The sequence below is a fragment of the Vespula pensylvanica genome, chromosome 6, assembly GCF_014466175.1.
Source record: "Vespula pensylvanica isolate Volc-1 chromosome 6, ASM1446617v1, whole genome shotgun sequence".
Taxonomy (NCBI): Eukaryota; Metazoa; Arthropoda; class Insecta; order Hymenoptera; family Vespidae; genus Vespula; species Vespula pensylvanica.
Genome location: NC_057690.1, coordinates 4,445,880 through 4,471,492, shown reverse-complemented (window position 1 = coordinate 4,471,492; position 25,613 = coordinate 4,445,880). Strand labels below are relative to the sequence as shown.

Below are 25,613 nucleotides of genomic sequence, written 5' to 3'. Positions count from 1 at the left end.
CTCTCTCTCTCTCTCTCTCTCTCTCTCTCTCTCTCTCTCTATCTCTCTCTTTCTGTTTCCGTTCACGTATGTGTTTCTGTCTCCTGCAGCCTTTCGCCCATATATGCCTTCCCCTTTTTATAACCTCTCTCGTTCATCTATTCCACCCTAACTGCCTTTTGAAACCATCAAGAAAGTCCCATTTTACACCCTAATTTGATATCTACTGACTCCTCCAGTGCTTCGTTTAAACACAGTACATTCCACGGCGTCTCTCTCTTTTCATAGTCATTGTTTAGTTAATAAAAAGATATTAAAATCGTGAAGCAAAGTATTCACGAATTCATGAGATTTCATGATTTCACGGATCCCATAAACAGAAAGAGAAAATAAAAAAATAAAAAGAAAGAAAAAAAAAGAAAAAAAAAAAACAGAGAAAAGAAGAAAAGAAAAAAAGAAGAAAAAAAGATAACATCACTTGGAAGTATCGGTCAACGAACGAACGAAAGAACGAACTCGGAATATCCATTAATTAATTCCGAGAACTCGGAAAAATGAAATGTCGTATAACTATCCAAATACTGGAGATTGATATCGACGTAAACGATGGTCGGAATCTGTTTCTTAGAATCTGTCATTTCGTTCCTCCGTTAAATAATACTAATCGTAAGTTAAAGACGAACGCAAGAGAGATTTTGGTCTCGGCAAGACGGTCACGCTTGGTCGGATCATGAAAATTCACCATTTCGTAACCGCCTGTCGAGCTGCTACGGTCCGTTTATGATTGGTACGACTCCCAGGTTGCTCGTTCCGAGTCTTCTCTCGTTACCCCTCTCTAAAATCTCCCTCAACTCCTCTCGCCCATTCCCAAACGATACTTTCTCTCCTTTCCACAATTTCAACTACAACAACGGTAACTCCCCGACAAACATCTCCGGCACGCACCATTGTATCAGTACACGAACGATCGCAGGGTGCTAAAGGCTCACATACCGTTTCTCATCGAGCTTAATTCGCTCGTATCCCGAGATATATTAATTAACGATGGGACCGACTTGCAACTCAATTTAGAAACAAGCACCTTGTTTGCATACAACGGACCGAGTAACCAATAAACGAGAAAGAGAGAGAGAGAGAGAGAGAGAGAGAGAGAGAGAGAGAGAGAGAGAGAAAGAGAGAGTTCAGGGGGTTGCACCCTCTTCGCGTATCGCCGAGTCGATGTTAATGGCTTTCGACGGAAAAGGATGAAACGGAAGAGGGTTTCGAAGAGGATCGTGACTACTATCGTCAGCCATATCAAATGTTTGAACACCGACCGGATTCGCTCTTAACTCTCACGAGAGTTCAACTTCTTCGGGATGCAGCAAAAGTCTCTTCCTATCATAGACCACTTCCCTATCATCCACGCCATTTACCACGTTCGGTATTCAACGTGTCTCCTCGAATAATTTTACATATTTCTCGATCATCTTCAATTTCTCCGATCGTTCTCGTACCTGATCTGCATGATGTATTTTATTACGAGATATCGAGTTTAAAGTTTCTAATAATAATAATAAAATTATTATTACTAGTAATTCCATTTATAGAAGTTTTTAGTTTTCGTGTATCGATATTTATACGTCCCAGTAGAATACTATAGTACGCCTTGACAGAAATAAATTAATAATTATGGACGATTAAATTGAATGATGAAATTAAAGAAATGAAAAAATATATATATATATATATATATATATATATATATTTCTAAGCAGGAATACTCTCGTCTCACGATTCTGCATGATGAAATGGGACGTACAAATTGCGTTACAGGTCAGAAAGATAAACGACGTCCCCCTAAGTCCGTCTAATCCTTCCTTTCATTCAGGAGCATGCAACGCGTCGAAAGGAAAATATTTATCCGAATCTCTCCGAAAGGGAAATTAACGAAACGCATCCGTTGAAATATCCCTTCGAGCCTTCTCCTTTTTCTTCTTTTTTTTTCTCTTTTCTTTTTTCTTTTTTCTTTTCTACGTGCGTGCACACTAAACCTTTGAAGGTACTATTCCTTACATTATCCCGATGACATTTCACGGACCGGGTAGAGATGCATTTGGATGTGCGTACGAGGAGATTCTCGTTGGGTGCTCTTAGCCAACCGCTTTGTGATGCTGCTGCGCGTTATTTCGAGCGGCTCACTAAGAACGCTGAGAGTGCAGATTTTACGTCGTCCGGGGCAAGGATGATGTGAATGTAGCTTTAAACGCGTTGTGTGTGTCCTGTTGAAGTGCTACCGAGAGTGATAGCGAGAGGGAGAGAACACAGAGTGAGAGAGAAAATCTCGTGCGCGCGGATAAGGTGTATGGGTGTAAATGTACGTGTGTAAGTGTTCGCGTACATGTATGCGTGTGAGAGAGTGTAAGTTGTTTGTAGATACTTGGAATCTTTTATGAAACTCAATGACCAACGACTCCGCGCATCTGACGCGTGATTTATATCCCTATGCGAAATCAAAGAATGAAAGAGAGAGAGAGAGAGAGAGAGAGAGAGAGAGAGAGAGAGAGAGAGAGAGAGAGAGAGAGAAGTACTATTTAAAACTCCGCTTGAAATATATGCCCAGGACATTTATATTAGCGACTGTTCTGTTCGAAATGCATTTTGTTTTCTTTTTTCTTTTTTCCTTTTTGTTTCTATCTTTCATTCTTTCTCTCCTTTTTTGTCTTTTTCTTTTGGCAAGTCCCATTGCTAAAAATTGAAATAGCGCGAAAGAATAAAAAGTATCGAAGACTTTGTTATATTTTTTTTAGTTTTATTTTTCTTAAGCTATAACATCGTTTCGTTAAAACCAATATTTTATTTTTTGAAAATAATACCATTACTATATCTTTTTATGTTAAAATATTACAATAAAATAGAGAAAGAGAGAGAGAGAGGGAGAGAGAGAGAGAGAGATTGATGAAAAGAGATCGTAGCGCCTAAAAGATGTTTCTCGATATAAAACTTTGTTCGAGCGTTAAGAGGGTTGCATGTCTTCAGGAGTCACCAAACTTCATAATATTTGAATCTGCTATTGTATTTTTTCTTTTTTTTGTGATTTCTGGATTGCACGAACGAATGAAGAATCAATAGGTGTAATTTGCGATGATCATGAATAGAACGATTTTGTTTAACGCGAACGATTATATTTTATATAAGTTATAGATTTATAGATAAATAGAATAATACTTCTACGACATAAAAATTCATACCATATTATACCGCGAAAATGTATTAGATATTATCTCTATGATCATATATATATAAATTTAAAGTAGATTAAAAAAAAAGTGTGACTCTTCAATTTTAATAATTAAGATAATCAAATAATATAACTAAAATTAATGATGAAGAGAATGATAATGTTGATAAGAAACAGATAATGAAATAGATAGTAGGATTAAACAAAAAAAAAAGAAAGAATTTCTTACGTTTAAAATTTACGTTCCTTGATAATGAAAAAGAAATAGTAGTATAAGTATATTTAGTTAAAATAAAGTATAATATTTTAATTCTGACAAAATGCTACAAAAATTGATGTTTCGGAATATTTATCAATATGTCATCGAATCATCGTTATTAGATACATTTGAATAAAATGGACATACTTATCCTTCGCACGATAAAAGATTAAATGTAATTGATGATAATAAATAAAAAAAAAAGAAAAAGAGATAATTTTTTTAGATACGTTAATAAATTGATAAGTTAGGGACTTTTAATGTTTTATATCGTTGATTTTATTTTTTTATATGTTACATATTTTTTAAGAAAACTTTAATCATCGAACATGAATTGTCAATTTACTTCTTTATTTCGTCATAAGTGTACCTAGAGAAAAATTAGATATTATATAAAATGCAAGAGACTATTTGTTATCGTGATCAAACGGAAGAAATATTGTATCTCAATCTCAAAGTTTTTTAATTAGTTTCCTTTTTGTTTGTTTTGTGATTAGATAATAAATGCGTAAATAGAAATGACACGTAAGGTCGTGATAACGATTAGCATTACACATGTTGATACATACATAAAGAAAAAGAGAAAGAGAGAAAACATGACTAAATAAGATAAAAATGAGATAATTTCTGGATAATATCGACTAACGCTTATAAAACAAGCTACTGACAGTAAACTCATTTGACAGACTGAAGATAGACGTGAATAAGAAAAGATTTAACAGGGAAATTTTTGATCGGAAAGGAAAAGTGATGTAATTGTTTTTGAATGAAGATTTGTTTGTAATAATAATAATAATAGTAATAATAATAATAATAATAATAATAATAATAATAATAAATGGAGGGTGAAATTCCAAAATACGTGTTTTTTAACGAGGAGGAAAAAAAATTGGCGGATAAATATTTCCCGACATTTAAGAGAGGTTTCATAAGAATTGGCGAAAAAAAATGGACCATATCCTACAGATATATCGAGCAAGGAGACACAGTGTATAATGCAAAGCCTCGTCCAGATGATACTTGGGTCGTCAGTTATCCACGATCAGGTGAATTCGATATTATTAAAAATTATTTAATGAAAATTCATTTCAACGGTGATATCGTAACGATGATATTTAATATCTTTGATAAGTATAATACAACCAACATCGTTCGACGTCTTGTTTCTTTTCTATCTAACAGCTGAGAGCAATCTAATGCTAGAAATACTTTCGTGTAATACGTGTCTTATAATAAAGCCTATTATATGTACGTATAGCATGTCTATAAATGTCGGAGTGAATATCTCGCAACTGTTTGAGGTTACAAGAAAATTTAATAAGAGAAATTTACATGGTTCTGAGTCAGCTACGAAGTGCACATAAAAGAAAAACTCCTTTTGGAGTTATGAAGGTCAATATAATCTTTTTCAATTTTTTTTTTTTTAAGCGAATACCTATAAACTTTCTTTTCTTCTTTTTCTTGAACATTTATGCATATAGTAGTGGTTATTCGCCGATCAGAATCATATTCGGTAAAAAATTGCTACTATGCGCCGTTTACAAGATAATGGATATTCGATCTTATCTTCACTCTATAATTTATTTGATTTTTTAACAAAATTAAAAACTCTACTTTCTTTTCTTATCTTCTTTTTTTTTTTTTTTTTAACACATAATCACATATGCCAAGTATTATCTAAAATGTTAAAACTTTTAACAACTTTTGACGAATAATGAAAAGAATAAATATTTAATGAGCCAACTAGTAGTCTTTTTTTTTTTTTTTTTTTTTTTAAACATATTTCTCTTTTTCTGTTTCTCTCCCTTTCTGGAGATTTACCAACACAATTTGAAAACTACTGTTTTAGATCAATCCGCTTTAGTTTAATAAACAATATATTATTATTCAAATACGTATCCGGTCGTTATGATTTAAACACAGAAATCGCGATAATGTTTTTGTAAGTACTTAACTCGTTGCCATGATAAATACATAGATAGTCGTCTGGAGTGTATATATCTACTTTACGATAGACAATTTGTACCTTGAGCTAGGTACCACGTTGACATTGGAACTGGTTTGGTTGGTTGTGAACGACATGAACTTCGACGAAGCAAAGAAACGAAGCCTACATCATAGATTTCCATTTTTCGAGTAAGTCCAACTTCGACTAGTTCGTTAACTTCTCGTATATATTATATGCTAATTTATAAAGATAAAAGCCCGTTAAAATAAATGTCTATTATTTGTTCATAAAGCTTATCGTGTGATCAACAATTGTTTATACATTTTATCGTTTTTTAGACTTGACATATTGATAGGCGATTACGAAGACAGTGTATCGAATCCATCGGATAAAAATATAAGATTGAATCCAGAATTCATCAATAAATTACCATCTCCAAGATTCATCAAATCTCATATGCCATTCGAATTGTTACCTAATCTTTTGGATAGCGATTGCAAGGTATATGTGGGCTGATGTATATATAAGCTTATTGATAAAATTCTTGATATATGAATACATGTGTGTGTATATATATAATATTTTATGGATCGATTAGATCGTTTACGTGGCACGTAATCCAAAAGATGTGGTGGTGTCTTGGTATCACTTTCTACAAGTTATTAAGGGATTAGAATTTCAGGGAAATTTCGAGGAATTTTGCGAATACTTTATGAAGGATTTAAGTAAGTTCAAATCACGTTAAAAATTATTCGTGAAGAATCTTTCTCAATGGATCCTTGTTTGACATTTCTTATGTTTAAGCTTATTACAATCCCTATTGGACGCATTTGAAGGATGCCTGGGCTGAGAGACATCGTCCGAACTTACTATTCATATTCTACGAAGAACTATTAAATGTGAGATCTTAGAAATAACTTTTAATATGAATGTACTGTAATTATAAATATATTAACAAAAAAAAAAAAATACTATGATTTTCTACAGGACTTGTCAAGTACTATCAAGAAGGTGGCAAAATTCTTTGGAAAATCTTACAACGAAGAGACGATTGCGAAGCTAGTTGATCATCTTCAAATAGATAATTTTCGAAATAATCCTATGGTAAATACAGCCTCACCTTCTAAAAACAAAATAATACAGTCAAACATATTCGTACGACGAGGCAAAGTCGGAGGTTGGAAAGACATTTTCACAAAAGAACTCGAAGAAAAATTCGATGCTTGGATCAAAGAGAATATGAAGGACACAGATCTCACATTTCCAATAGATTTCCTTCAAGAAAAGTGAAAAGCTTTTGCAAGCAAATAAACTCTTCCTTTTTTCTTTTTTATCATTTTTCTATCGTGGAAAAAATTTATGGAATTATCTAAAATTTAGGGCGTTACCCAAAGCGGAAATTGAGCTGAGATCTCGTTCGGTCCGTCCGGATATAATACGAAACGGTCCAATAAATCATTCTGTTCCTCTATCACAGTCGATTTCTATTACCCTTGAAAAACCTTGAATTAAAGAGATTCTCTCTCTCTCTCTCTTTTTCTCTCTCATTCTCTCCTTCTCCCTTTCTCCATCTCTCTCTCGACCTTAATACAAATCTGATCGTGTTTGCAAAATATAATAAATTATTTTTCAATAATGAACGAATACATCTGAATTATCAAAAACTATTACTTATTTTTTCAAAAATTCCCCAAAAATCGAGAGAAAATAAACACTTATCTAACTTAATTCTCCAATAATCAAAATTATGAAATCCTGTGAATAAAAAATAAACGTTATTTATTTTTTTCGAAAATTTCGAAATAGTCGAGGATAAATAAGCATTTATCTAACTAACTTATTTAATAGCCAAGGTTATCAAGTTTTATGAGTGATATAGGTTAGATAATACAATATGATAGAGGTGAGTGGTGAGATGATAGTGTGAGTGGTAGTTAAAAGGCAAGTTCCGGTTTTCCGAAACGATCTGTCTTCGCTGAAGACGGAGGATAAGAAAGAGAGAGATAGATACACACACAGAGAGAGAGAGAGAGAGAGAAAGAGAGAGAAGGGGGTGGGAAAGGAGAAAGGGAATAGTTGGCTGCTCTCTCGGAGGCTTGTCGCGCCAGTGCGATGGTGTATAACCTGTGTAATATGGGGAGGGGATCCCGAGCATTTAGCTTATCGCAACCGACTATCTACCGGTTGGCATACGGCTCACCGTTAGGGAAAGCTTTCCACCCCTCCGAGGCCAACACCGGCAGTACGTTTACGCGCGTATAGAGGCCTTAAATCAGCCCGCGGCTTGCCTCGGGCCAGCGGCCGAAATTTAAACTAAAATGTTATCGTACGGTTGGATGTTTCTATGTGTATGCTGTGTGAACGCGTGCGCGAGCGCGTGAGTTCAGGGGATACTGGACCGGAGATAAGCTCTATTGCTGCGACGAATTAGGAGCTTACCTACCACCGCTATTACCTTCACAAGCTACGTATTCGCCCTTTGAAAATTACCATTCTATTTAAACTACATCGATATAATTATCTGTTATTTTTGAAAAATCAAGAAAATGAGAGAAGGGGGGAAGGTAAAAAGAAAAAGAAACTCTGTCGTGGACAAGTTGTGTTCACAGCGTGAATCCAACGTTACTTAATTTCAACGATTAGATTTGGATGTTTGTTTTTTCTTTTTTTGTTTAGATATGTATCTGATAATTTTTTTATATACTTTGCTTATAGTACGATTTTTTATTTCGTGCTCATGAAATATTTGATAAATTATATTGTGTAACTTTTTTTTAAAATATATTTTGGTTTCTTTCTTGCTTTTTTTTTTTTATTGCATTCAAACAAACGAGATATTCAAATTGATCCTCGATGTTTATAATTAATCTATGTATATATATTAATAATATATATTAAGATTTTTTTTTTAATAATCAGTTTTTTTAATTAATCTGTGTATTAAGATTTGATTATAATATAGTTTTATCTGGTAGCTCTTGCTTAAACTTCTTGAAATGGCTTGAAAAAAAGATGTCTAATTTGTTTTTGTATAACTAGCCTTGTTTTTGTATAATCAATAAATTATGTTATAAGAAGCGATATGACGATGTTAATTATATATTAATAATTTTAATAATAATAATAATAATAATAATAATAATAATAATAATAATAATAATAATAATAATAATAATAATAACAATTACGAAGGGTAAATTTCATTTTGGAACAAAAAAATAAAAAAAAGAAAAAAAGATTTACGCAACCCTCCCTGCTGAGAGAGAAAAAGAGAGAGGTCTTTCTGCAATTAATTATAATCCATCTATTTGTAGCACGAGTCGACGGACAAAGAACGAACGACCGAATGAACGAACGAGCAATAGATATTTCAAGTTACTAGTCTTAGTCTCGCTGTGTTTCCCACGTGACTCATAACCAAAAGAGGAGAGGATTCCTGCTGTTCCATGGGGAGGCAAAAGAAGAACAAGAAGAACAAGAATAAAAAGAAAAGAAAAAAAAAAAAAACCAAAAGGAAAAAAGAAAAATTCTAATTAACGATAACACGATAGAGGGTCGTTAAGAATACGATCTCAATGAAATTGGAAGGGCGTGTCGATTTCGAAGAATGACCAAACGTATCTTAAATTAATCGACCCTTCCATCCGTCGATCGCGTCGTAACTTTGTGAAAGAATCATGGTGTCGTAGAACCATCGAATCTTACCACCACTCTCTCTTTCTCTTTCTCTCTCTCTCTCTCTCTTTCTCTTTCCCTCTCTCTCCCTCTTTCTCCTTCTCTTTCTCTTTCTCTCTCCCCTCTTTTCTTCCTTGCCTATTGAAAAGCAGCTGCTTACGGTACTCGCTAAAATACGAGCGTCGAAATGTCCAATGGAAAGAAGGAAAGAGACCCGGTGAAATACCGAACGTTATAGTCGATCCGAGAAGACGGTGAGACCCTTTTACTGCCGTCTAACCGTGTTTCTCGGGAGAGAGATCGAAGTCAATATCGTTATTTCGCGTTTCCATCAAGTAGGTACTTCGGCTATGCGAAGATATAAAACCAAAAAAGCGACGACGACTCGACGACCATGCCGCGCACGTGCCACCCGTTTGTTTATTCCTTTCGGACGTTTTGATTTTTTCTCTCTCTTTTTTTCCTTCTTTTTTTTTTCGTTTTATTTTTTTTTTTCTTCTTTTTTTTTCTTCATCTTCTGTTCCTTTTTTAGAAACGAATCACGGCTTTTCGAATCATCGACCTTTTTTATTTTTTTGACAAACGATATCGTCTGAAAGAAAATTGAAAAGAAATAGAAAAAGAAAGAGAGAGAGAGAGAGAGAGACAGACAGAGAAATCTCCATATGGTATATATCCAGATTTAATAGAGACTCTCCTACTAAATTCTCAACGCTTTTACCCTTATTCCAAGCCGACATAACGTCGCCTTCTAACCCCAAGACCTGACGTCGGCATATTGCATTATCGCTCGACTTATGGGATTCCATATTCAATATTGTAGTAAACGCAGACCTGTCTCTTTTAAAGGTTTTCGACCTTACACGGTGTTTCTCTTATCATTTCTATTCCATCTTGTCCCATTCTCTCTCTCTCTCTCTCTCTTTTTACGAAAAAAGAGAATCGTTTTTCGTTTCTGAAAAGAAGAGAGATACGATTAATCGAAAGTCGTTTCCCCCTTTTCCCGTCTGATAAAAAGAAAAAGAAGAAGAGAACAAAAGAAAAAAGAAAAAAGAAAGGACCTCACAATACCTATCGAATTTTCAAGCAAAGGAAAGGAAAGAGAAAAGAAATGACGAAGAAAGAAAAAAAAAGAATGGAAGAAAAGAAACGACGAGAAGTATAAGAAATTGATCGCGAACGCGGTGGACCATTTAAAGAGACGCGTGCGATATGGGAACGGTCAGTTCGAGCACGATTCTTGTCACGATCAAAGAAGACGAGAAAGAGGACGGTACGACTACGATCCTAATACCTAAGTCGAACTGCTTGGTATTCGTCGCTCGAGTTTCCTCGGTATAGGAAGGGTCGTGATTGAATCTACGGGGAGACCAACGATGAAGGAAAAGGACGAGGCTAAGACGGAGAGAACAAGCTAGAGGACGTCGACGGCCATGGTCCAAACGAAACACCCCTGTGGCATTTATATCCTATGGGATTCGACCCTTCCTTCCTTCCTTCCGTCCGTCCGTTCTTCCTTCCTTCGTCATTTGGCTTTACCCACTCTCCTCCCATGTCCCGCCAAGACAGGAATAGTTTTATTATAGCAAGCACGTTGACCGTAACGTGCAAAGACCCCCTTCATAGTAGTACCTACCTACCACCACCTTAAACGAGCCGGCCTTCTAACTTGCCTATTTCTCGCGAATCGTTTATTCGATCGCTTAAGAAAGGAAAGTTTCTCTTGAATACTTCAGTGTTCTTATTGAATACGAACTAGCGACTGTGGTAATGAAGGGTGGATGAGTGCAAGTAGGAGGACGGGCTGAGGGGCTTCCAAGGGAAAGAAGTTTACACGACTGCTCCGAACTTTAGAGAAGAAAGTAAGAAAACTTCTTACAAATGATTAATGTTACGCGATTGAAAATCTCTGAGTATTGGACGTTGAATGATTAATATGATTCATCTTAAAGTGGGAAGTATACAATTTTATGATAAATAAAATCGTAAGCGTGTAATTGTAAATGTTATTTAATAGAAATCGATAAAGTATCGCAGCGTCGATATCGATCATTTATTTTCTTCAATATCGTTTCCCGATTGATGTCCGTCAACAAGTACCATTTTTTTTCTTTTTTATCGAAAAGAAATATAATATTACGATTATCGTTATCATCATCATTATTATTATTATTATAAAATTCTCGAAAGATACATACTCGCGTCCTCTGTTGTACAATTTTAAAGTATAAGCGAGACGCCTGTAAGATGGCAACCACACGTGCGCCCATGCCGTTTCTACGTGTAGGTTGCCGGCGTTAAAGTCTAAAACTGGCAGGATAAAGTGAGGTAGCGCGAGGGGTAAAACGCCGTCGCCTTACCATCAACCAAAGCCGAAAATCCCAGAGGCCGCACACGACTGACTAAGCGATCGATTGTTTCTCTACGTTCGTACGACCCGTACACCGCAAACTTTTCTTCCTTTTCCACCCTTCGTCCCTAACTATTTCACGTTCGAGCATATTTTTCTTTCTACCTTCTTCTTCTTTTTTTCCTTTTTCTTTTTCTCCATGCAAGAAACGATATCGTCGCGCCTCCAGCGGCTTAGTCAGGCCGAAGTCAGGAATAAAGACGGGTGGTACCGATTTTCTTCAGGCGATATCAAACTTTCGATGGAACTCGTGCCATCTGAATACCAAGTATGCCATCCGCGATAAGGGGATACGAAGACTAAAAGGGGAATGATCGAGCTCTTCTTAAGGACCAAGAAAGAGAAAGACAGAGAGAGGAAGAGAGGGAGAAAGAGAAAGAAAGACAGAGATAGAGACAATCGTTAAACCCTTCCTCTGATGAGACTTCTTTCGAGCTAATAGTCTCAGCTACCGTATTCCAAATTTACTTAATTTAATTGAACTCATTGCTATTAACGCCAGAACGCTATTCTAACCGATCTTCAAGATTAAAGTGGCTTCTTATGAGGGAAAATTAACTGAAATGTAATGTATTTTAAGGAAACAGATATACGTTTAACGTACTCTACGTACGAATGTAAAGTTAATGAAAGGTAAATCGTAAAGGAGATATCAGATTTCTTACAAATAAACATTTGTTTGTCTCCTGATACTGAAACATTTGGGCTCCACTTGGAAAATGAGAAAATTGATATCAAGTACTCGCCTAATTAGCGGGATTATGAGTAAACGATGTCGTGGGACACACGTGGGACCCGACTATGTACCTTCCTAACTAAACGAGTTAATGGGCATTATTTCCTAGAGCCTGTACACGCGCCATGAGATCCATCGTATTGTTCCGAGACACGAGACATTAGTCTGCACGGGGGCCAAAGGATTTACCGGTAAGTACGTCTCCTCGTTAATACTGATTTAGGGATTTCGCGACACTTTGAAACAGCCTATTTATCCTAAATTAAGATGGTTTTCCAAGCATCCTATGGTGACTCATTTCTACTACGTATTTTACGAATGATCGATAAACGAATTTATTCAATATCGAATCGATTTCTTTTTCGAATGTACGATTAATTAACAATAAGGTCGTTAACGTGTTCAGTCAATCTTTTTGAATTGTAAATTATGAAAAAGCTTTATAATATAACTTTCTTTCCTTGACTTTGCGACGATTCTTTTTTTCTAACTAATCCATTTTTTCTGTTCTCCTTCTTTTTTTATATAGTCATAATCTTCTAATCTAATCGTCGTATTTAACGATGACAGTTAATTCCTGATTCGTAAATAATTGTTTAATAAAAAATACGAAATAACATTTTTTTTTCGTTTCACTATCTTAATAAAATGTTCCTTCTTCCAATCCGTTGTATTATATTTTCATATTTAACGTAAAGAAAGAAAACAAAAGATATTAATGTGAAATCACTTTGTTCTCGAATTATTTAGTTTAATCTATTCATTAGTATACCTGATATTTGCATATTTGACTCGAGTACGTTGCACATTGCTCATCTGCCATCCTAAGAGCTCGCCGTAGAAATATTGCGAGTGTGAAAATCGATGATGCATCATAATCTTCGGCTCGCACGTTGGCTAGTCGTCTCGGAACGACGAATCGATACTTCGAGAAACGACCTACGAATATTTTTGTCCGGAAATTTAGAAGAACGATCTTCGACGTCGTTTCGTCGATGGCGTACTCCATTTTCTACGCCGTCTAGCGGCGTGCCAATTTTATTACCAGTTACGTTTATCTCATCCCACTATTTTAAATGACATCGATTTATTAAATGAGAAACCTTACTCTCTTAATCTCTTTTAACGAAGAAAAAGAAATGACAAAAAGGAACTTGTACAAATTGTGTTAATAGATGCACTGTAATCAGAGAAACTTATATATATATATATATATCGTATTAATAAAACGAATAAATTATAGCAACGGAAAGATAGTTTCCTTTTTCGTTTTTAAACATTGATTTCTTCGTAACAAGTAACAATTGGAAAAAAACCGGAAAGAAAAACTTGTGCGATTCAAGATCACTTAACGATATCACTTGCTACAACATCTTCCTATCAATGATAATAATAAAAATAATAACAATAATGTCACTGCAAGAAAGAAAAAGAAAGAAAAAACAAAAGGAAACAAAGAACTTCGAATTCGCACCCCCGCGATGTATACCGCGAAGAACAACGAACACGTTCGTTTTGGAAAATCTATAATTTTGAAAGATTCTATAGAGAAGCCCGATGATTAGTTTCTCGAATAGAAAATCTAAAAAGAAATTTTCTGTTTATCGTGAACGAAGTGAACGGGTAAGCGTCGGACGAAACACTAGCAACGTAGACCGATATCGGGGTGCTGCTTTAGGGGCGCGCCCCTTCGACAAGGCCCCCCAACGCGCTCTCAATACTCTCTCTCTTTTGTTTCTTTCTCTCTCGCACCCACCACCTCGTTTCAAACGAGAGAAGAACGAGGAGGACGATGATGTCGTCGTTGCTCGTGCATGTCTCTCTTTCTCTCTCTCTTTCTCTCTCTCTCTCTCTCTCTCTCTCTCTCTCTCTCTCTCTCTCTCTTTCTCTATATCTCTTTCTTTCTTTTTCTCCCTATCTTTCTCTCTCTCTCTCTCTCTCGCTTTGTATATTCGATACGTCCCGTCCACCCGAAGGGTTCCCTCAACCTATCGGTTTTGCCACAACCACGGCACTGTGTTGCCTTGCATGCTCATCCTCCCTTTTCCTACGCTAACTTCGCATCGACTATGACTAATAAGGACTACGTACGGCACGATCGAGTCACACGAGGCTAACATACATAAGTGTGTCCATGTTGAACGAAGCGCTCGTTCGCTTACTCTTGCTGTTGCTGCTAACGTGCTTGTTTATCGATGGAGGGTGCGAGAAAGGTTTCAAGATTAGATTACTATGACCGAATCTAGACGATTATTGATTTTAACGTGTTGTACATAATCGTATGGTGTAACTAAGCGAACCATTGTTTTCCTTTGATTTTCGAATAAATTCGTAAGAGTTGATTAAACCTAGGCTACGTTCGTTCGTTCGTTCGTTCGTTCGTTCGTTCGTTCGTTCGTTCGTCTAATTTACTATTTTTTTTTTTGTTATTTAAAAAAGATTTATAACGAAGAAAAATGAGTTTTGATACATTTAAACATAAACAGATCGTTGTTCGTCCGAGTTCGTTTGATTTTTTTTTTTTATAAATAAATTTCTTTTTTCTTTCCTCTTCTTTCTTTCTTGCAATATTCAAGAATTGTTTTGTAATTGTCATATTATATTTATTATATGATCAAGTTGTATCGCTTAAATATTATTGATTATTTATAACGAATATATGTTTGGAATGAAAATTTTTAAACAAGGATATATATATATATATAATTAATTTGGTAAATTATATTTTAAATAATCGCTTACAACTTCGAATTAATCCTTTCTAATCTTTCGGCGTACTTTCTTTCTTCTTTTTTTCTTTTTCCTTTTTTTTTTTTTTTTTTCTTTCCAATGGGAACAAACTTTCCTACCTATTTTTCTAATTTATGAATACTATATTAAAATAAAAGTATTCCATACTAAAACAAAAGAAAATGAGAGATAAAGAGAAAGAGAGAATCAAGAACGTGAGAGAATACACTCCACCCCCATAATTCCGCCACCATTCAAAAGTAACCATACGCTTCCGTGTCGTGGAAATATTTATGATTCCAAGAACAATGGCCAGAGAACGTGACGCCTTTGTGATCGCGAACGCGTGCTGCGTGACCATGTGCACGCATTACTACCACCATTATTATCGACCCAGATAAAGCGAGAGATCGTGAATGATTAAAAATGTGAATTATTCGGTCACCACGCACTGATTTTTGCATTAAATGAATGAAACGTGAACAAATATATACATGCAACGTGTACACGCACACGTGTACATGCACACGTTACATAAAATGCTATAAAAAAATATAGAATGGCTCTTTGCCATCTCATAAAAAAAGCCTCATTATTCCAGCTTTTCTCACTTAACCGAAATATAACTATGGCTTTAATCCAAGAACAGAAATAAATCTCTCGTAGAATGGTTCGATATTCTGTACGTCAAAATAATAACGTGAATCGTATCGTAACCCTCAAGAATAAAAATAGAAAATATTCTTTCTTCCTAATCCATCTTTTCAATTTCGCACCCTTATACGTATGTATTCGGAGCAATGGAAAATAATCTTATAACGTAGATTTACATCAATGATACATCTACGGAATAAGGAAGAGAGAGAGAAAGAAAAGTAGACACTTTTCATAAATAATATTAATATCATTTTTCTTACATCTTATATTTCAAGTGGAAATTGTTGTAGGATTATTACACGGTCTCCTTTAATTTTCTTTTTTATTTTCTATCTTTTTACCATTATAGAAAAATTTTCGAATACTACAATGTTTCTTAACAATTCACGCTATAATTATTTTTCCACGTTAACTCTGATTTAATTTATCATACATTCTTATTATTTGAACGAGTGGAAAAATATTTTTTTCCTGACATTAAATGTCCCTGAAGTCATACAAATCATAACGATATTACTTTCGTTTGATTTAAAGCTGATTTTATTTGAACAATTCAAATGATTTCATTTGAATGCGGTGAATTCGGTGACTTGTTTCGTTCTGTATTTTTATGAGTAAATTCGTTGTTACACCCTCTAGAGGGTAAAGAAGAAACAAGCTCGTTTCTCGTTCGTACTCGCGAATCATAGTAGGCGTACCATATGCGTGCACGATGATACCATCCCGTATATGTAACCCCATAACCCCTCTCGAAAGATGCGTGGCATCGAATTTCCTTCGAAAAGGAACGAGGGCCCCACATGCGACGAGAAAGCGTTTTCTTCTTCTTTCGAAAGAATCGGAAATTCGCGGCGAGTCTCTCGGGGATTCGCTGACGATTTTCTATCGGGATAAAAAAAAAAAAATAACCCTCTGTCTGATCCCGATATAGCTTTGGTAGTAATATTTTTCATGAAGTAGAGATACGATATGATGCGACATGATATATAGTTCAGATAAATGCTACTAGATCGTAATGCACAGGAAAAAAGAAAAAAAAAAGCAAATGAAAGTAAGAAAAAAATGTGAAAGTAAGATAAGAAAATATATATATATATAAAAAAAAAAAAAAAAAAAAAAACATGAAATACCTTGTGTTATCTTATCTTTCTTATCATTCACACTCTTCTTCAAACTTTTATTATTGATTTATTTATTTATTTATATTTTTTGTTTTTCCTTAAAAATCTTAATTATCAATATTCAAGTTTTGCACTTCAAATTCAACTCTCGACGTGTTGCGTACAATCTTTGGTGAACGATATTTCTCTATACAATTTTTGTTTCTTCAGCTTTAAACGATTTAAAATATAATATTAATCTATTGTTAAAAAATTCAAAATTATATAATAGATTATGTAAAGATAGAAATATTTCAACCTATTGTACGTAACATATCGTACATGTACTCGTAATAATGCAAATATGAATATAACGTTGGAGACGATCGATAGGCCTTAATATTGCATTTAAATTCTGGTAACCAAAAAAAAAAAAAAAAAAAAAAAAAAGAAAAGGAAAAAAAAGAATTAAAAAACTAAACGAAATAAATACAAAAGAATAATACGTGTTCTCATGTTGAACCTGCGAAAAATGCAAAACCAAACGATATTATAAAAAAAAAAAAAAAGACTGGGCATATAGTTTCGAATTTCACATAAAAGAAAAAGAGAGAATCTTTTTAAGATTCGATCGAACGATAAATCATTGATACTGGTTTATCGCGAAATAGGAATCTCCTTTTTCGAATACAGTAGGTAAGAAATATAAAACTCTTAACGACTCGTTGCCACAGGATATTGTCTGTAACAAAAGTTGGATGGTCCAAACAGTGGTTATGCAAAGTAGCGAAGGGAAGCTGTACGGAGAAAGAAAAAAAAAAAAAAAAAAAAGAACTTTCCATGAAATCCTTGCTTTCGATTTTTATACGAGTTTTCGCAACTACCGTCCGTATGAAGTATTCAAATCGTGAGGTTTCGTATTCCACGAAGTTCTAAGCTATATGCACTCGTTTTACGAGCTTCCCACCTTACTACCTTGATAATAATCTTACAATAATATATGTAACTATCTGGCCTCATCTTCTGAAATATACGAAACATCAAATTCGTTTTCTGTGTTCTAACCATTACCTATGTAGAACGTTTACAACAGTAAACGTTCGATGCTATCTCAAAGATCGTTAGAATAGAACAAGTAAAGGAATCGAAGATCGAATTTAGATAAAGAATATAAAAAAAAAAAAGAGAAAAACGAAAAGAGGAATAAGGAACGAAGAATAGGAAAGAGAAAGAAATATAAAAAAAAAGAAAAGAAAAAGATCGTTGACGGTTGAGAGAAAACGTGTTAGGGTGTTCACAGGACTATTGGTGTTAGTGATCTTGAAGGAGGTAACGAGAGAAGTCAGTTTTCCCAGTTGGGAACGTACTAGTGAAAGAGAGAGAGAGAGAGAGAGAGAAAGAGAGAAGTAGGAGGTTGAGGGAAAAAAGAAAAGAAAGAAATCACATCAAATATTTATCTTAGCTCCGATGGTGCCTCTGTCGTTATGAGGAATCGAAAAATCAAGGAAAAATCTTCAAGTTACCCCATCGACTATATAGAATGAAAAGGCTTTTCTCGTCTTTCTTCCTATCTTTTTCTTTACCTTTTTTTCCTTTCTTCGATTCCTTTAGATTTCTTTTCCTTTTCTTCTTCTTTTCTCTCTCTCTCTCTCTCTCTCCCTTTTTCTTTTATTTCGTCGAAGAAACGATCAGAACCTCCGAGAGAATTTGTCGGTCGCGAATCGTTATAATCGAATTTTCGTCCTTCGTCCTAGAAGGGAAACAAAAAGGAAATTCTCCTGACTCACATTAAAAAAAAAAAAAAAAAAAAAAAAAAAAAATAGAAGAGGAAAGAGAAAGAGAGAGAGAGAGAGTTCAAGATACGAGACGTCTATTTTAGTCATCGCGCAACGCCATTCGTTCAGCTGGATATTTTTAAGGTTTTCGTCTCCGCCACGCGTCTGTACAACGATCTCTCTCTCTCTCTCTCCTTCTTTCTCTTTCTCTCTCTCTATTTCTCTTTCTCTCTTTCTTCCTCCCTTCGAAGGATTCTCGTAGAATATATACACGTTGCACACGCATGGAAACGTCGACGAGTGTTAACACACCACAAACCAGACGCAATATTTTCAACCTTCTCTCTCACTCTCTCTCTCTCTCTCTCTTTCTCTTTTTTTCTTTTTTTCTTTTTTTTTCATGCCACTCGCCGACTTTCTCTCTTATCTCCATAACTTACGAGGAGTAAGTCGGCCCTGCCGACTGGACGAAAAGTCGTCTTCGCGAGCTTCGCGTGACTTTACGCCTTTGTGCCAAGCCATTTCGCTACGCGCGTTTTCTTCTATACGTGCGAGGGATAGAGAATACAAGGAAACAGAGTTTGTCAAGCTTTTCAAAGAGAGGAATGACTCTACGATCGAATAATTCCGCCCACGAGTTATTATCTTTCCGACTTTCTTACAACAAAATAAATTCGATTGCTGCTTCGTTTTCTTTTTCTTTTCTCTTTTGTGTTTTATTTTTCTTTTTCTTTTTCTCAAAAGTCGGAGCGATTTGGTCAAAATTTAACGCAAAAATCATTGATTTTATTTTAACGTATTATATTGTTCGCAATGCGTTTAAATAAATTTCTACCTTTAATTATACCGAAACAATTTGTATCCCAAGAGAGAGAGAGAGAGAGAGAGAGAGAGAGAAAGAGAGAGTGTCTGTGTTGTCCCAAAGTTCTCACTCGGAGTTAGATATTAACGGGCGTGAGGAAACGAAGGGCCGTTGCTAATAGGGTCTGACATTGACGAATCTCCAGGTTACGAAGTCGTCAAGCAAGAGAATTGGATGCTCACGAGGTTAGGCCCTCGCTTTTAGGACGAATTCGCACTTGCCAATTTGTTGGGAATAATGCGAATACATCGTTTATCTCTTCAGTTCTTCGATATTTCCATTTATTTATTTATTTCTTCTTTTCTTTCTTCTCAGGTTAGACACGTAATCGCGAAATTTTAACGAGCAATTATCTTCGTTCTACGTGAATCGATGATCTCGAAAAAAAAATATAATTCTTTAGTTCGTACGATTTTGTAAGAAATCGTGGATAGACAAGTTTGTACGTTAACGATGGTTTATATTCTTTCGAGGTATCGAGATAACGATGAAAAAGTAGAAGACCTTCGTAGGACTCTAAGTTAAGAAGGTTTTTTTTCTTTTTGCGAAGGAAAAATCGTTATCCTACTTTCGAGTTTGTCTCCGATTTGTCGGCAAAAGACAAGATCCTAATGGGAATGTAATCCCTTTTCGGGTAACCGTCACGGAGAGATAAAGATACCCCCTTTTGGTGGAAGATTCGAGGAGATTTCGATACTACCGGGCCAGTTGTCCGACCATCAGTAACTATCTAGTTCCTTTTTGAGATGAGGACTAACAGATAAGGAGGTCTCTCCTTTTCTATCCGAAATCTCCGTTGGAATTTGTTTTCCGGAAAGAAAAAAAAAAGAATAAAAGAAAAGCATTGCTATACGTAAGGATCGAAACACGTAAACCTAACCACAGCTATTTTCTAGAAGGGTAGTACTACTACTATTATCGTTCCTTTCGATTTATTGACGCATTCCGAATTTTTATCCAAAGAAAGCTGCGGGATCTAATGGACGTCGTGAATCTCTTTTAACGCCGAACTTCTTTTCATCGTGATATTGTAAATACATTACTAAATTTCCGTTTCATTCTTGTCGGGAAAAATTGATGGAACGAATATATACGTTTAAGTAAACATTTCTAAAATTAGGATATCGTAATATCGTTAGTATCGTAGAATTAAATAAATGGATTTCGATTATATCGTGTTTATCATGGAATTAATAAACGAATTATAAACGAATCAAATCATTTTTCTCGAAAGAATTCATAGCTTATCTCGTTATTTCTATCTCTCTCTTTCTCTGCGATGATCAATCAATTATTTTCAACGCGCTTCGAATGACGCGTTAATTCTTTTTTCTTTCTTCTTTTCGTTCTCATTTTTTTTTCTATATATATATATACACACAATATAAATACTCGGTCGAATTCTACGCAGTTCAATTTCGAGAATTAATATTTGCAAAATATTTTCACGCAATCTGGATAACGGACGAATCTCTTTTATATCTTTGTTGACGATCGATCAAGTTATTCGTAAACATACACGCACACGAGGGAAAAAAAAATTCTTATGTTCGCTGAGTTCGAGTTTACGGAAGAGAAAGAGAGAATTCGTGGGTTTAATTAAAAAATTTTTATACGAGATACGTTCGAAAGTACGCAAGGCAGAGGACGACGCACTTCTCTGATCTTATACATGTTCCATACCTTGTTTAAAGAGAGCCACGACCACTAATTGGCACATCTTCAAAGATTCTCGAGCCACTCTCACTCACTCTCTCACTCTTTCTCTCTCTCTCTCTCTCTCGTGTTTTTTTACCTTTCATCTTCGTCTCTTCCGACGTCTCGTTTCACCTTATATACAAAATAGTTTCTTTGAACTCGATGTAAACACACGTATTTATACAAACAGTATACGCTATCTTAAAAAAAAAAAAAAAAAAAGCTTATTCGTCGTACTTCTATCATATAAATAAATGCGCAATAAACCTAGTTAATGAGATCATCAAAATCTCTTACGAAAATTAAACGAAATTCGCAAAATTAATTCGCAAGGCTGACGACAGGTCAATTATTACCTTATTATCTTACAGACGATTTTGATAGACGAGTGATCCAACTGGAAACCATCATCTTCGTTCTGTCGTCCAAGACGAATTATTTCAATTTAAACAATTCGTTGTTCTCTTTCGTTCTTCTTTATCTTGCGAAAAAAAAAAAGTAAGAAACTCCATTTCTTCCCGATTCGATTCCTCGATACGATTCGATAAAAAGGAAAGAAAAATGAATGAAAAAGAGAAAAAAAATTGCGGCGGTAATATTTCCAAAATTCGGTACGTGTCTACGTGTGTGTATATGTGTGCATATGTATGTGTGTGTGTGTGTGTGTATATATATGTGTAAAAATTTCGAAGTCGAACTAGCACTGGCCGATTGATACGACTGTATCTACGTGGCACGGAACAGCGACTGGAAGCAGAAACATTCCGACAGTCGAGGCTCCACTCAAAATCTCCGCGTCGGACCACTTCGTCAAAGTTCGTACGTTTCCGTAAGAAAGCACGTGGTTGTTCTCGCGAGACCATGCCGTAACTACTACACCGACTATTTCTCTATGTATGTGTGTGTATTTGTTTCTCTGTATCTCTCTCCGACCTTCACTTTCACCCCTTACAATATCTTAAACGTACATATATGTTCTAGCACGTGCTAGGTGGATGCTCGATGAATAGAAAATTTGATTACACCCTTGGACTCTCCTAGAGAAATAATTGACCGAACTAACACTCCCTTCTTGTGTCGTAGATGAATTAGAAAATTGCCGTTATATATATATATATATATTTTTTTCTATGATTTATGCTTTCATTTATAGTAAAAAAATTAATGTCGACCGCAACGAAAGTGTTCTTGTGTCGTAAATAAATTAAAAAATTGCCGTTATATATACATATATTTTTTTACATGATTTATGCTTTCATTCATCAGTAAAAAATTGTCATAGACCGAAACTCTTAATCGATTGATATATTTAAAGAATTTTAATCGATTAATATCAGCAAAGAAATAAAACTAAACTTCTAAGATTTGTCATCGATATATTTTTATATATTCACTTGAGATGATGATTATGAATAGAAAAAATTCTTGTAGTAATTAAAAACTTTGTACTAATATCTAATATCAAGAAAAAAAAGAAAATATATCTTTCAAAATTAATATCTATCACATCTTGAATCAGTCCAAGTATCGAATAATGAAATGAAAATTTTCAGATCTTTTTCACCTTTGACGATCAAATTGGACGATGTTTGATCGAATGTAAAAAAAGAAAAGAAAAGAACAAGGAAAAAGAAAGTATCGTTGGTATATCGTTGGTATGTATTGTGATTTCCTATTTCATGTGACATTCGTAGAACGAGTCTCATTTATATCAACGTCTATCGTTCGACTCGAGTGCCATGCAATGCGGCGGAGACGGAAATGGAGGGTGGCAAAGCCAATATACATATAGGTATGTACACATTTGCAACACCCCTACAATATTGTCACATTAGTATTCGCCACGTATACTGGTTCGGTTGATGAGTTCAGTCTGACGTATCATTCCCCAAGCACGGCGCGTTTCCTTGTACCACGTTGCGGAGACTTTCAAATTCCGAGTGCCATAAAAAAGAATCGCGTTGTTGTCACGAACGCCGTCGATAACGAGAACATCTCGGTTTTGAGTAGAAAAAGCTATTTATATGTATGTGTTTGTGTTCGTAGATACTGTTTTGCGTGTATATTAGAAATATCAAATATAAAAAATATGATAATTCCAAATACAAATCTTTTCATATATGACTTTCGACCTAGTAAATTTTTATAATGCGAAGAAATAATGAAGATAATAATAATTCTAATAACGTGTATGTAAGAAAGAAAAGAAGAATTAATATACGTAAGAATAATAATTTTAAATACATTTCTAGACTTTTACTTAAACGAAATAAATTATCTTTTAAGAATAAATTTATCGACATTTATTGTATATCTATCTATCTATCTATATTTACTATTTTCTTCGTTACAACATTAATTCAATCATGTAATATTTATAAGTCGTGATTATTAAAATATTTAGAATTTTACTAATATATCATATAATGAAAAAAAAAAATAAATAAATAAATATAATCCATATATAATCCATATCCTTTAAATTAAAAAAAAAAAAAAAAAAAAGAAAAGAAAAAAAAAGAGAAGAAAGAGAAAGTAACTTTATAAAATAATTGAGGATATGTAGAAAAATATAGATTCTTATTAAACCTTCGAACGAATAACGTAGATCCGTAAGATAATACGAAAGGATAAATCAATTCATATCCGTGCAGTCGCATAAGGGAGAGCCTAAAATCGTTTAAATAGAGCGAACGGTAAATGGTGGACGAAAGGCATCGACACGGCTTTGCATATATTTTCTTTAGATAGGCGAGGTCGAGCGTTGCGTTGTCGGCAACTCGACGCAAATCTAGAGTTTATCTGCCGGCTGAGTTTCTCCCCGATGAGCGATTCGGATGTAAACGACATCCGGTATACTGCCCTTTGGCGACCGCTCGTAAAACCGGGGGTGGCACCTGCTGCAGGAACACAAGCCGGCCAGCACGCGTCCTCTCCCTCGTCTTTTTCTCTTTATTTTTTCTTCATGATCCTTTATTTTTCTATTACTTATGTTTAAGTTAACATTAAACTATCAGTAATATATATATATATATGCACTATAATAAATATTATCTAAAATAATAAAACAATATATAATTCGTTTATATTATATCTTTTTTTTATCATTGACGTTTTTTGTTCTTTCTTATTCATATTCTCTCTTTCTCTAATTTTGTTCGATTTTTTCTCTTTTTTTTTTTAATTGATATATGGTAGTATCAGTAGTATTTGTTAATTATTAATAGTTCATCTATACTTTTTCCTGATAACTTTTTAAATCTATTGTAATTATTGAAATTGATTTATCATACATTATCGAGAAATATCTCGCAGGCAATATTGTATCGCAACCCGTTCATTTTCCTTACGATCTTATATGACAGTTCTGACAATGATAATTTTGTAAATCTCGCGAACAATGGAAAGTCATCGAAGTAAGAAATAGTAAAGGAAAATAATATCTACTCGGGGAAAGCGTTTTCGCGTGAATCGAAGAAACGAAATACGCCGGGCAACGGAACGACCGCAAATTCTATTTGCTCTGATGGAAAATACTACGGCGTATGCTCGTCGAGGGGGGGCATCCCACAACTGTGACCCAAGCTATACGTGCCGCTATCCGTATCTACGTTCCTTGTTGTAGTATTTGCTATTCGATTACGTACACGTGTACATATACGCACATAAACACACATAGAAATACACATATGTAAAAGGCGAATGTCCCGTGTCTCAAGCACAACCCAGGCGCTGATTCTAATGGACCCTGCTGCGTTCCACTTGTAATAAATCCTAACACAGTTCCTCTTCCTCTCCCACTAACACTTCTCTCTTCCCTCGATTTCATGCACGAAAACGCTTTGAAAAGAATTCGCTGCAGCTACTGGAACATATTACCAGTCGAGCATCGTTTACTTAATCACTTTATAATAAATTCAATATATATAAAATCGATCATCGAATATGCATATGCATGAGAGTATGTATATTATATATCTATATAAGGAAAGAGTAGCGAGATATCTGAACGCCTGAGGATAGGCAACTATCTATACAGCGATGTATTAAGCAGGAACGCTTGCGTGTAAAAGATGTTGCGTATCTACAGGCGCTGGATACACCGTCGTTTTTGCTACTTGTTATATTATTTTCTTGAGATAAATAGAGACAGTAAGAAAGAGACAAATATACAAAAACGAGAAATAAAAATATGAAAATGAAAGAAATAAAATCAAAACCGAGCGAGAGCGAAATGTTATCGTCGTCTAACGCGCGGGAAAAAAAAGACTTATTTCCCCCTAAAGTTTTTATCATTCCCGTGTACTGTTTTTTCCCCTGCCTCCAGTAAAGTTTCGAATGCTTACAAGCACCTACGATCGTCGAAAACGTAGTCAGCCGGGGCTCTGTTTCTCCATTACCCGATGCGTTTTCGTCGTCATGATAAACGACGAAAGGAAAGAGGAGCACGACTTTCAAGGGCCCGTTTCCGTCCGCTAAACTCTTATGAAGAGGGAAGACGAAAAGAAAGTGGGGAATGGTGGAGAGGGTTAGAGAGGAGAGGTAGGAGATGGTGATGAGGGTG

General features: G+C 34.9%; 2 protein-coding genes across 6 annotated transcripts in view; one reads left to right on the top strand and one right to left on the bottom strand.

The window, feature by feature from the left end:
• LOC122630125 (protein prickle-like) overlaps positions 1–25,613 on the bottom strand; it is an 88,751-nt gene that overhangs the window by 18,020 nt on the left and 45,118 nt on the right. Inside the window, exon 1 of one of the 5 annotated variants that reach the window (XM_043814267.1) lies at positions 21,406–21,561. The exons of 3 other annotated variants lie outside the window; for them this stretch is intronic. Coding sequence is in view for 1 of the 2 variants with exons in the window: in XM_043814266.1 (XP_043670201.1) it covers positions 13,000–13,103 (104 nt within the window). In the remaining variant the exon portion in view is untranslated. Of the gene's footprint in view, positions 1–12,999; positions 13,393–21,405; positions 21,562–25,613 lie in introns of those variants that run through there. One more of the 5 variants, XM_043814266.1, reaches the window with a different exon arrangement.
• LOC122630137 (sulfotransferase 1C4-like) lies at positions 4,266–6,877 on the top strand. Its single transcript, XM_043814314.1, has 6 exons — positions 4,266–4,504; positions 5,495–5,594; positions 5,745–5,907; positions 6,005–6,131; positions 6,211–6,305; positions 6,394–6,877. The coding sequence occupies exons 1-6, from the start codon at positions 4,297–4,299 to the stop codon at positions 6,694–6,696; spliced, it is 996 nt and encodes a 331-aa protein (XP_043670249.1). The 5' UTR covers positions 4,266–4,296; the 3' UTR covers positions 6,697–6,877.

Bases quoted from the DNA above. Each gene is read 5' to 3' on its own strand.
- LOC122630137 (XM_043814314.1), top strand. From the start codon at position 4,297: ATGGAGGGTGAAATTCCAAAATACGTGTTTTTTAACGAGGAGGAAAAA. The intron at 4,505-5,494 runs GTGAATTCGATA...ACCTTGAGCTAG, and splicing joins CGTCAGTTATCCACGATCAG to GTACCACGTTGACATTGGAA. The intron at 6,306-6,393 runs GTGAGATCTTAG...GATTTTCTACAG, and splicing joins TCTACGAAGAACTATTAAAT to GACTTGTCAAGTACTATCAA.